This window comes from Saccostrea cucullata, unplaced genomic scaffold, assembly GCF_032062105.1.
Source record: "Saccostrea cucullata isolate Sc308-1 unplaced genomic scaffold, CSIRO_AGI_Scuc_v1 ctg268, whole genome shotgun sequence".
Taxonomy (NCBI): domain Eukaryota; kingdom Metazoa; phylum Mollusca; class Bivalvia; order Ostreida; family Ostreidae; genus Saccostrea; species Saccostrea cuccullata.
In genome coordinates this window covers 1-13,305 of record NW_026935288.1, presented here as the reverse complement: position 1 = coordinate 13,305, position 13,305 = coordinate 1, and the positions used below count along the sequence as shown (strand labels likewise).

General features: G+C 31.1%; 2 protein-coding genes across 2 annotated transcripts; both read right to left on the bottom strand.

The window, feature by feature from the left end:
• Positions 1-2,070: 2,070 nt before the first annotated feature.
• LOC134242373 (uncharacterized) lies at positions 2,071-4,412 on the bottom strand. Its single transcript, XM_062724435.1, has 6 exons — positions 4,269-4,412; positions 3,889-4,030; positions 3,518-3,639; positions 3,190-3,331; positions 2,661-2,794; positions 2,071-2,468 (listed from the first exon to the last, which is right to left on the bottom strand). Exons 1-6 carry the CDS (start codon positions 4,315-4,317, stop codon positions 2,104-2,106), a joined length of 954 nt encoding a protein of 317 aa, XP_062580419.1. The 5' UTR covers positions 4,318-4,412; the 3' UTR covers positions 2,071-2,103.
• A 2,424-nt stretch (positions 4,413-6,836) lies between these two features.
• Positions 6,837-9,915, bottom strand: LOC134242392 (uncharacterized). The gene is made up of 2 exons (XM_062724465.1): positions 9,462-9,915; positions 6,837-7,969 (listed from the first exon to the last, which is right to left on the bottom strand). Exon 2 carries the CDS (start codon positions 7,959-7,961, stop codon positions 6,930-6,932), a length of 1,032 nt encoding a protein of 343 aa, XP_062580449.1. The 5' UTR covers positions 7,962-7,969; positions 9,462-9,915; the 3' UTR covers positions 6,837-6,929.
• Between the last annotated feature and the right edge of the window lie 3,390 nt (positions 9,916-13,305).

The window sequence follows — 13,305 nt, the reverse complement described above, 5'->3', positions numbered from 1 at the left end:
CTCGATAATTATTATTTCAGATAATTCTACTTTATACATGCACATACGCAATAAAACTTAGATTTAATATTTTTTACTTTTCTTTAATCCTTCTTAAACAAAGTCCGACTTCAATAAAATATGAAAATATACAAAAACATTTAAAAGACCATTATTTAATCCATCATAATCTTTTCAGAAAAGGAAAAGAGAGTATCTTTTGTTTTTGGAATATATTAAGATTTAGTGTCTAATCATACCACAGGTTTAAGGATAAATGCATTTTTTCATAACCTTTCACAAGAATTTTTGTGCAATTTTTTAATGTTTCTTTTCAATAAATTTGAATATTTTAATAGAATAACTAAAATACGTATCTCTTTCCTTTTAATAATCAGATTCCACCCCTCTTTCTCTTTCATAAGCAGGATTTCTGTTAGGGTCAAGATCTAGTAAATGATTCAATGCCTTTAAATTTCTTAAATTCTTTAATGATGATTTAAAACAAAGAAATATTAAATTATCAAATCATTTTTTTTATAAATCAGATGTGAAAAAGAATTAGATATAATACACTGTACATGATCAGTGCATACATGTATGTCCCTTCAAGTGACAAAGCAGGTACGAGTAACAACATTGTCTTTGTTTGTAAGGCTCATTATATTATATAAAATTCCTTTTAGAGAAACTTGGATTCAATTTTGAAAGTGGTTATCCAATTTATACTCATAGTTTCTTTATACAGAGAAAATTCTTTTAAAAATTATTAGTAATTTTGAATATTTCTAAAATCCCAAACATCCAAAATGAATTTTAACTTCCATATACCGAAGCGTCAAAAGAATTCCTTACAACCAAATATGCATATTAGGTTCCAGAAAATGTTCTACCAATTGCAAGATTCTTTCTTTGCTCCTCACAGAGATATTAAATGTAGTTAAAAAGAATCCTCAAGAGTACTGCTCAACTATATTTTCGAAAAGAGGTTTAAATCAAATGTGGATGATAAGAAATACCAAGGTATTTTAGAACATTTAAAATTTACCAATATCAACAACATAACTTACAACTTTTCAATTGTATATACAACGATTCCTCACGATAAATTCAAGTCCAAGTAGCATTGACATCTGCTTTTTTTTAAAAATAAAAATGGAACTCATTAACTTAATTTCCTAGTCATTGTTTATTTGCAATATGAATTTGTTAAAACATATTTTGATTGTACACACAAGAAGACTGAAGTTTATATTTAAAAGATGCTCTTAATTCTGATCATGATTGACAAGTTCTATGTGCATTTTGGAGACCAGGTCTTCTGATGACTAATTGGAATTCCCATTTGTACCGATTGCTTAGAAGACCTATTTGTTTAAAATATTTACGTGAAAAGAAGAAAAGACTTTCTTTTGAGCGCGACATTTTGATATACAGACGACGTAGTGTCAATTAGCAATAGTTTTTTCGATTCCGGTGTGACCGTTGAACAGGGAATATTTATTCATTCGTGACACCTGATGCCACCTTCCTATATTTTCTATTCTATTGTTTTGTGTTTTGCTCCTACTTTGTAATTTCGATGAGTTTTTGAGCTAGAATACATTTTGTTATCTCAACATATTTCATTCGATACGCTCTGCTTAATACCTTAAAAAATGTTATTTTAAACATGTGAGATATAAAAAAGAAATTCTGAACTTTAGACAAATGAAATGTTTTCAAATACCCAGTTTCTCAAAAAACGTACTTTATATTTCAGGGTTTGTCAGTTCTAGAGATATTTAAATAATTTAAAAAAATAAAACTAAATTGACTTGTTCAAGTATCAAACATCATTGAGGCTGTACGTCCTTTTTGTTTTTTTGAAATAACGTTAAAGATAATTTATGTACTCCAAATAGTGTTTTTGTTTATGTTTATGCTTCAAATTTGCTTTTAAAAAGGACAGCTTATTAAACAGCTGAAATTTTATTTTTAAATTGTAATTCTGAGTACTACATGTATATTACAAATAAATTTTTTGAATTAACATCATTATAAACACATTGATTGAAACATATATAAAAAGATAAAACTTGTATTTATTTCTGGATTTCTCTTCAAACTCGGAAGGTTAGAACATCATAATCCTGCAGTGACTGGTCTAGGAAGGCTATACAGAATTTGACATTTAAAGTAATCCTCAGGACAATGTCCGGCATTGCATGTGTTCAGACACCAGGAAGCAGCGTCATCTTTGGCGCCAAATTTTGCCAAGACTGGCTCACATACAAGAACCTGTGTGGGAATTTGGCAGTCACATGTACAGAGGTTTTCAGGACAGTTTCCAAGCTTACAATTAGTTTCACACCAACTATCCATCTCCTTTTTCGTGCTCTCCAGGACGTGTGTATCAGAGCTGTTAGGATATTTATAACAATATTTCGCACAGGTTTTGATTACATTGTTCAAATTCTGTGAGGAGGGATATTCATTTGGTGAATGACCTGCGTCAGAGAATCATAAAAATAATTGAAAAATTAATGAATTAAATATGAAAATATTGTATAGAATTCTTGGTTCTCAGTTGTGTCTCTCTCTATCTCTCTCATTCTAATAATGCTACATTGTACAATTGCATATGTCATTTTCAAGATACCATACATAAAAATGTACAGATTTGTATGAAGTGTACTCACTGTGGTTACACTGAACACCTTTCATCAAAGGTTGAAGGGTTGCCTCGAGATAATGATGGACAAATTGACCTGCTGATTCTCCACATGCTACCTTAGTTTTCTCCTCAATACAAGTAAGCGCCTCTTCTGAGGTTCTTCAAGATAATATCGATAATAATAATAATATATATATATATATATATATATATATATATATATATATATATATATATATATATATATATATATATATATATATATATAGCTTTAATCCTTAGTTGTAAAATTAGCTTTTTGAAGTAAAGTATAGTGACTTTGTTTAATTTAAATTTTTTTTCCTTTTTAGATTTGTTTTAAATGACAATAATGTAAAACAAAATATCTGAAAATATAATTTTCACACTTTTTTATTTTAAATTATCTGGATACTTTCTCAAAATTACTTGTGTTACTTTAAAACAGAGAATGAAATGTATTTTTAATAAACAAAACATTAAAACTACGACATACATGTAGTGCAAGTACGTTTACACTTAAAATGAACTTTTACCTGCATTTTTCATCGGAAAGTTTCCATCTATTATCATTGGCCTCGCTGACATTTTTAGACAGTTCCATCATATCATTCATACAAGTCAATGTACTGGTTTGAAACGCATCAGTCATCAAGCAGTGGAAATGATTAATGAAACCTGTAACGTTGTGAAAAAGACATTCTTTATTCACTTTACCTTCCTTGATTTTATTTGTGTTTTGTTGACTTAAATGACAAAGCGTTTCATACAGGTTGTACAAAGTAGTTGTTATATTTGATAATTTGCTTAAATCACGTTTTATCTTTTACCCCATGCAGATTTGTAAAAAAAAAAAAAGTCTACCTTGTTTACCCTCTTTGCAGAGGAAGTTTCCAGCAGATATGATGGTGTCCAGTGACAGAGTGTCTCCGGAAGGACAAGTAGCTCTGTAGTCTTGCATGCATAAATCTAGTTTTTTGTGAGCACTATAGCATGAAAGAAGAAAATATAAACATGTTGTCGTAAAGAAAAAAATTATAAGAGAACAATTTACAGAATACATGTATTATATTTTCTCAAACAATAATAAACAAAAGTATATGTATCATAGAAAGTTTGTATTGTCCATGTTTTACAATTTTCTTGAAGACAAAAGAGCCCTTTTCATCTCAATATTTGTATGATTGAGCTAAAAAAAAAGCTTTAAAAAATAACTGTACAGAAAGCAAGGTTACCTGCAATATTCCTCAGTTGCATATTGGGCATTCAATGTCTTCAAGAACTCTGGAGTTCTGAACCTGCTCATGATTTCTGGCACAGATGACCCACTCCAGCATTTTAAAACGCCATTTATGTTACACTCTTGTGCTATGGTTTCTAGTAAATTCAAATTTTATGTTAAATCCAAAATACAATATAAATACATATGATTTACAAACATACTTGATACGTTTCAATTTATTCATTAAATTTTTAAACAGGGAAATTTGTAACGTTTTGTTAATTCCATAGTGTAGTTAAGTACAATATAGTTACTTGTAAATCATGTTAATGAAAATTATGTGTTTCTTTATTTGTTTTATTTAGAACATTTTGAGAACGGTCATCTACTTACCAAATAAAACCGCAAACAACAGAAGTAATGGTAGATGTAGCTGCTTCATTTTGGATGAATACTTCAGTTCTATTGCTTTCTATTTATTGTCTCAAATTTAAAAACAAAAAACCTATCCCCTCGGAAGCAAGGTGATTGTTTGAAATACATGCTTCTTTACCTGTTTACGTCAGTATATCTGCGGCACAAAAACGTTGACCTATCATCTTAAAACAACAGTTATACGGTACAATGAAATGACGTATTCCTCATTAAAAATAAATCTAGTTTTTTATTGGTCAATTTGAGAAAAAGACATATACAACTGTAAATAGAATTTCCGGATTAGTCGAAAGGAAACTATTAATATATTATGAGTAAATGAAAAGGAGGCATGAATGTGACACAGACAGCGGTAAGGTGTATAACAGTTACATTTTCTTAACAAATGCTCTTCAAAGAAAAAAAAAAGTAGAGCGGACTGAGAAATTAACAATTTCAACATTTAAGGTCCTGTATTTCTAAAAACTCTAAAATTGTACCATTATTAGTAAGCAATATATCATAATTAATCACGGGAAAAAGAAAACACATCAAAGCATATGAAATATGGAGATAACGAACGGAATTCAAACTCATAATTTTAATTCAACTGAATCAAAACAGAAGGAGAGAAAACATGGGCCTCTAAAGCATTAAAGATGAGATCAGATGCCATGGAGGAACAAAAATTCTCCTGCCAGCCGGTAACACCCCCATGTGTTCAATGTTATGATCGGGACAACGATACAGACAATTTAATGTGTAAATACCTGGTAATTGTCTAAAAATTAGTGAAGACATCGGCGACTATTAATGATACTAGTAGACAGCATTTGCTGATAAGGGCTTGCGTCGATCATAAACTTGCGAAATGATGACTGTAATTATGAATGTAGATATTGTTCCATGAACTTGTTTGTCAATGGCTGTCTTGTTGAAGAAACGCTTGTAAGTACAGCACGCTCTTGCATGTTAAATCTACAGAGGCATATAATCAATAACAGGTTATAAAGGTATATTGCTACATCGTAAGGGAAGTTGACGGTTAAAAATGTGAAGTCATCAAGTTTATCAAATGAAGTTTTGTTAGATTACGATAACTTTTCCTAGTAAAACATTAAAATTTGAAGGAAATGTGGCAGATAAATTATAAATGTGGTATCTTCATTTTCAAGGTCACTCTGATTAAAAAATGTCGAACTTTGAATGAAAGTAACGATAGATAATAAATTATGCGTTTGTATCTGTAACTTTAATGTTTTGCTTCTCTTTGTATTGTTAAAAAGTACAATCACTTTCAAATTGCTACACTGTAGAATGGAAAGCTGCCAAATACTTTCAACATTGTTATTGTATGAATATGAAAAGACGGTGAGCAATTTTTTAATTCACAATTTTTTTCGTTCTTTATAGAAAAATGTACTCAGTGGTGGGCTATTTGTATCATGACTCTTCTTTTCTAGAGTTCTATCTTTCAATGATAAAAAAGATTATCAAGAAAATGAACGCATTTATAAGCAAGCTGCTGTCCCATTTTTAATTTGAATTCTTTGCCCCATAGTATTTATCAAATACATTTTTGATTCAAAACAAAAATAATCTCACAAAGAGTCCATTCTATTCCCTAGAAAACATTTGAAAACGTGCAATTCTTATTCTAAGAAATAAGTGTATCAAGAAAATACATGAAAAGCATATACATGATAATATACATTTCCTAAGATGCGTATTGGTTATCGGTAACATCTTGAAAACTTGCAATTCCGAGAGACAAGTAACTTACATTTCTATAAAATTCTCTTTTGAATTAGGTCGCTGATCTTATGTATTATTTGTCTTTATATGCCTCTAAGTGTTAAGTGGGCATCTTTTCTAAACGTTTCTTAATACAGTGGAGCCTCATTTATCCGGACGCTTTGGTTCCTAGTTAATTTGTCAGAATATGTGAAGCGTCCGGATACCTGAATCACCAGTTAAACAAAACAGTATAACATTTAAAAATTCCGTCCCGATGAAAAATCGTCCAAATACTGAAGCATCCGGATATCTGGGGTCCGGATATTTGAAGGTCCACAGTACCTTTTTTATTGAAACATATATGTGAATTAGGATGCATTTGCAGGCAAATATTACACAAATGCCTAATGACCAAAAATGCTCACAAATAAGCATATGTATTCTTCTTTCTTTTAAAACAAACCCCTGAAAAGACAGAATGTATTTTTATCTTATTCTTTATTACTTTTTCATCGAATATAATAAAAAAAACCGCGATATGAAACATATTCAAAACGTTCATCTACATGTTTCCATTTCGTCTGATAGAAAGAAATTGTGAGAAGAATGGTCAGGGGATGTAAAACTCTTAGAATCATGTATTTGTACACAATCCTAATCTTAGACTATAATAACAAAGGAACTTGTGAGATTTGAAATTACAAAAAAAGTCATGCTTTCATTATTATGATTATTATCTTTAAAGTATTACTGAATGCAAACAAGATTTTTTTATTCTGTTAAACATTTAAACATTAAACAGCAACCGGAATAATATAAAATTAGGAAAATGCCTCAGAAAACTGCAAAATCGTGGTAATTTCAAAATACAAAGAGTGCATAACTGAAATTAAAAAATTCATTCTATAATACTGAATTTGTTCTTCGATACGAAAGCAAAATATTGTCTGAACCTTTTGATCGACGTTTAAAATCTTCTATGTCTGTGATGAAATTACGAATCTTGTTCTCTAAAGACCCGTCGCCTTTAGCCCAAGCGGCCATTTTCAATTTTCTCTCCTCTTTCTCTTTGTCGGGTTTGCCAAATTTCTCTTCGTGTTGAATTTTGCTCATTTCCTCTAATTCTCGTCTAGATTTTGTCTCTTTCATTTTCCGCGCATTAACACCAAACACTACGACAGGATGAATATCCATTGCCTCTAGAACCTCGCCATCTTTTAGCTGTCTTAACTTTGATGTCATAGGACGTCTCGTTCTACCGCCAGATCTCTTTAAATCTCGTATATTTCTCGCGCGATCTCGTATGTTGGATGGTGCTGCTGACTGGGTTTGTCGAATGTTTGAAATGGACATTGACTGGCGATGAAGTTCATTAGAAGGGGAATTGTTCTGTTTATTAGAGTTAAATCTCCTTAATGATAATTTAAACATGGCCACATTAATAGGTCTTAGTTTTATTTCATCCTCTGATCCTTCATTGGAATTATTTGCGTCTGTACTTCTTTCTTCCTCCTCGTTTGACACTCTACTCTGCTTGGAGTCAAAGTTCTCATTTTTTGAATCAGACATCTCATTTTTATTTGCATCCATTTCCTCTTTCTCTGAAATAGTTTCTCTCATTACAGCTGAGGTTCCACGAGATTTTGAAAAGGATCCAGATTTATTGCTAGATTCGTACAATTTGACACTGTTCGGACGATCTTTCTTTTTGATGGCATTACTTAGCTGTTGAATTTCTTCGGCTTGACGCCGGGCCTCCTTTAGGCTATAATCACTGTCAATCGTGGCCTTGTACTTCGCCTTGTGGATCTGGTGGATCCTGCTTTCCAGTTGAGAGTCCAGCTGATCGTTTTCCAGGTAAGTCTCACTCCAGTCTATTCCGGACTTTTTGAAGTCCATGTCTGAAGCAGACCTTGTTAACGCTGGGGCTGACATAGGGTTTTCTGAAAATTGGAAAACAAGGAGAGAAACAGAATTAGAAATGCATTGAAAATGTTGATAATCCTATCAACATCAGCTCTAAAGATTTCAAAGATTTGGCAATAATATTTTCACGCAGATTAAGATTCTTCCTTATAACAAATTATTTTTAAAAAATGAATTTCATTTTCGTGTAGAGAAATTGAAACATTTTAAAATAAATTTCATTATACAAAACTTTCTGCATCATTTTAAAGATGCATTTCGATTTATTTAGACTGTATAATTCATATACATGTATATTGCAATTAATGGTGTCTTTCAACACAGTAAAAATATTAAGCCATGGCATTAAACATTTTTAAAATGCATATTTTGGCATGATTTATCAACACGAATGTGTCATAATAGTGCTCCCACACTGATACATGCATAGACATACATACGCATAAACCTGAACACATTTAGCAGCAAACTCTCCCACAATAATGACTAGGACATTAAACTTTCACATTAATTATCAACATACATTACAATAAATCCCCATTAGATTTTATTTTATTTTAAAGAAAATTCGGCTTATTGTCCAACACCATTAACCACTAGTTATACCAGGCTATTCGGAAATTGATTTTATTCAAACGATATCAACTTTTTGTTTGACACTTTAAATGCAGTGAAAGAAGAGCAATTCAATACTTGCATTTTCAATACCTCTACATCCCCTTTTCCTCTATCTGCACGGGAACTAGGTATTACATTACATCGATTTGAAGAATTATCACAAACAATTCAACAAAGGCTGGCAAATGAAGCAGTGATTTGCAATTTAAAGAATAATGGAAGTTATCATTAAAATGCAATTGACAAGTCTATCGGTATTTTTTACTACTTTTTATTTGATAGATCAAGGAACATGAGAATTCTTCTCTTTCAGATAACAAATAAAAGAATTTCACGTTTAGATCACTTGATGAAATCTTGTTTGTTATAAAAGTTTGCTCAAGACACTTTTTATTATGAACTTTAAAGTTTAAAATAAATGCATTGACATATTTAGTAAATCATTGATGTAAGGATCAATTTTGGTTGAACATAACCACTTTATACTGGGATTCGCGATATCTTAATTCCAAAGCAAACAATTAAATTGAATTTTACTTAAATCGAACACAATATATAATGTTTTATTAAACTTTAAACATTCTGGCTCGTTATCTATTGTGAATTCATATGTTGAGAGATACAAGTTGACATTTTCATGCAATATTTAAATAACATAATGTGTGTTTAAAAATTTCATGTAGTGGGTAGTACAAATACACATTTTTTATCTCATATCAGTATCCTGATAATTAAGTGGTTCAAAAATACGTAATTACTCTACCATTCTTTATGTAAGCAATGGAGGAATTGTTGTTCCAAGTACATTGCGTATTCCATCTTTCATAATAAAAAGAAAAATACTATCTCACACGTTTTTATCAAACTCAGAAATAGATATAAGTAACTTACCTATTTAATTCAACCAATTTTAAAAACTGTTCATCTTCTGTCGTGGTGTTCCTTCGATCTCGTATTAAACTCCACGTATTCACCCGATTCATTTAAAATCTGAGGGTGGATAGATATCTATTCATTTTACTGCAAATAATAAATATGTAATCCTGTAGTCGCTCTCGCGTCAGTTTGAATTCATATGTCAATAAACTCGACATTAAGAGTTTCTGACGCGGAAAGTCTTGTCCATTAGTTAACAACAAAATATAAATCCGCGAGACAGTTGCGCGTCTGTCGTACAATGAGTGTGTGGATGTTATTTAGTATTTGTGTTTAAAAATCACCCCAGTTTCAATGGTCTCTAAATCAAATATTTAATTCATATCTTCTGTAGGCCGATTAAATTCCTCCGATCGTGCATTTGGTGATTGAATACTTTGATAGAATATGAAAGGAAAAAGAAGTTATAAAGGGAAAATGAATTTTTAAGTGTGTCTCACTATTGCAATCAGATGTTATCCATTTGGATGTAACGCATATTGAAATTAAATTTACTAAGTGCCTGTCCGAAATACTAAGTCTTTAGAATTTTTAAATTCAAAAGTACATGAATATTGTGACTCATTTTGCACCCTGCCAAAAAAAAAAAAAAAAAAAAAAAAAAAAAAAAAAAAAGCCAACAAAATATAATAAAGGAGCAATTCATAAACTGTTATTAAGTACCCACGGAAACCTCTTAATGCCGAAAATGTTCGTTCGTAAAAAAAAAGTAAAAAGAAACTTATTTGAAGCATGGCACTCAATAGGTATAAATATATTTGTTCAGTTACGAAATAAAATTTGTATAGACAATAGCTAAAAAAAGTCAGATATATGAAGATACAACTTATTGCGTTTAAAGTGGGCTGTCATTCCCTGGAAACATTCAAATTTTATCTTACCTATCAATTTCTAGCCTTAAACTTTTAAGGGATGTGGACATTGGTCCTTTGGATAAGACTGTATAAGTAGGTGTTGACATGAAAAGATCCAACACTACTCAATCGCCCTAAGTGCGAAGTAAACAACTCATCTGTTGGCGTCTCCATATGAGTAGAAAATATGAGTAAAAAATTCTCGAGATAACAGTAAATAATTAGAAAAAACAATTTAACTTCAAACTAAATTAAAGATTATTCTTGTTAAAGCTAGCAATCCTAAAAATACCAGGATTTGTATGGATAAAAATTAATTTTTCTTGTTAATAAGAATATACTTCAATATCTTCAGATCATTCTAAGCTAAGTAAGTTTCTTGAGTTTCTGCTTAACGCTTCTGAATAACATTATATATCAGTTCACGGTTAAACAGACTGAAGACTTCTTTTATTGATGACCCTTGGAAATTCCAGAGATAGAACAGGTTCCTAAGAGGGTAAACATTCCCAGTCAACCAGTAACATCCGTTGGAAGTCCTTTGTAATTTTCAAGGAGACAAAACATTATGTTGTCAAATTTAGTTTCAAACTAGAGGTACTTTGAGCAATGAGCTCACTAAATGATACCCCCCGCCTCCCATATGATTATAATGGAAAAGCTAATGTTTTGCTGTGGCCGGGAAACCCAAAATATGTGTCGGATTAAAAAGTAAAATTGGATGTGCACAATGGCAATATTAGCATCTATTAATTTAAAGAATAGATGCACTTATTTATTTATTTATTATTAGGAAAACTTTGTTGCTGCTATTTGAGTTGAGTTAGCCAGAATATAAATTAGATCGGGATCGGGATATCTCAAATTCCCCCTCTTTGGCCTGGATCCTAAAACAAAAGGTACACGAATTTTGTAGCAGACAGAATTTTTAAAAAATATGCTTTTAATCACTATTGTTTTTAAAATAGTTTCATAAAATGTTATCGACAAATATCTGATTTGATGATTAGATGCATGGGTGGATTGTTCTTTTTCGGAAAAAGGTGAGATTGGCTTGGATTGAAATTTTACATGTCGGCATACATGTGGCGTGATTTGTATTAAAAACTTGTTTACGTTTTAGTTTTACAAGCAAAAAGTATATTAGATTGAGGAATACATAGGTAATTGGTTTTTTTTTTAATTTATAAATCTTGCATTAATTGAGAGAAAAAGGGGGGGGGGGCTTTATAGCAGTAAAACTGATCAAAACATTATAATCGGGTGTCTATCAATTTTCGCAGCCTTTATTCAATTGAACATTCTCAATTCATACAACAAGGACATTTTAAAACTGAATTTTGCAATAGACTGAATTAATCTTTATTTGTTTAAAAAACGGGGGGGGGGGGGCAAAGTTATACCAGTTCCAGCTTTGATGATTTATCAATAACAGGGAAAATTCAAATATTGTAAGTTGTTATCATGCGATAGGAGCTTAGTTCATATTTGGCTGAAATAATGCACTCCATATTAAACAACAGGACAAGCCAATGCTTTATTTCAAACTTCAAATGTACTCTTGTAGTCTTGAAATTAAATTCAGAGCTTCTCAAGTGTGTCATTGCCCCATGGTTCTTTTTGGCAATTGCAAAGTTCTTTTTTTTTCAAATTCATTGGCTATCAAAGGTAGCTCAGTTGCTCATTGAGAGCTATGTTAGTTATTTTATTTGTGTGTGTGTGTGTGTGTGTGTAATTAGTCATACAATTAATTTTACAGTACAATCTGACTCAAGGGTACTCGCCTTAGCATTTTAGGGACATATATTTTCCCCCTGTGATTCATTCACCTCATTTTATTCTTGCTCATGCATTCCTCACTTCTAAGGCTATAACCAGTAGGAATAAAGGAATTGATAATTTTATTTATCTGGTGTTTAGGCAAATTAGGGAATTAGACTTGTATATTAAGGAAAATTATGACTCATTCCTCAATTCATGTCAAAGAACATAATAACCAGGGGCTAGTAACATAAAGCTTGCTAAGTTTTTGACTTAAGTAGGGTCATAAGTACGTTTTAGGCACAATCTTAGGACCTGCCTAAGTACTACTTAAGTATGTCTTAAACCGTAACATAAAGCGAACTTAGGAAGGTCTTAGCTAAGTCAAACTTATGTTCAAAATACTTCTTATGAATCACCCTATATTTTTTCATTTTATTCAGATATATTGCTACAAAATGATTCTGTTATGTTTTAATTAAATATATATAAAGGTTAACGTCCTTACCTATCGTTTTAGTTATGTAAGATTAGATTTTGTATTAAAGATATAATTTAATTTGCTGTAAAATACACTGCATATTTGATTAAGTAAAAATATTGAGCGGTCACATAACGGTGATCTGTGGTTCATTGTAAATGTATGACTATTGTTTATCCCCCGAAGCTGCGATGTTTTCAGTTACCGTTTATTGTTCTTTTGTTTTGACAAATGTTCACTTGCTTTGTTATTCTCGTAGACATGACAAAATAACCGAAAGTCTGTCTACTTGAAATTAAAACTCTAAATCAAAGTACTGAAAGTACTGGGAAGCGGTTAGCATGCATGCATTGAAATTGGCATGGGGAAGTAATATGCAGAACATGACCAGGTGTAAATATATTTCAGTTATGCCAATTACTTGAAGTCAAATTTTAGTGCAATATAAATTTGATAAATTCTTAAAAATTAATTCACAGTTCACACGAATAGTTTTATTTGCAGTAAATTCATGAGAAGTAAACTAATGCAAATCAAGCTTATACAAACTAGAACAGTCCAAAAGGGACAAAATACCCCCGCTGAATTTTTCAGAAGTAAGTTTTTACGTAATGAAGATATGTATCACACATGAATTATGAAATTTTTCTTCTATTGACCTTGAAGTTCCCAAAATGATCTTGGGTCAAGGTCATGACCCATC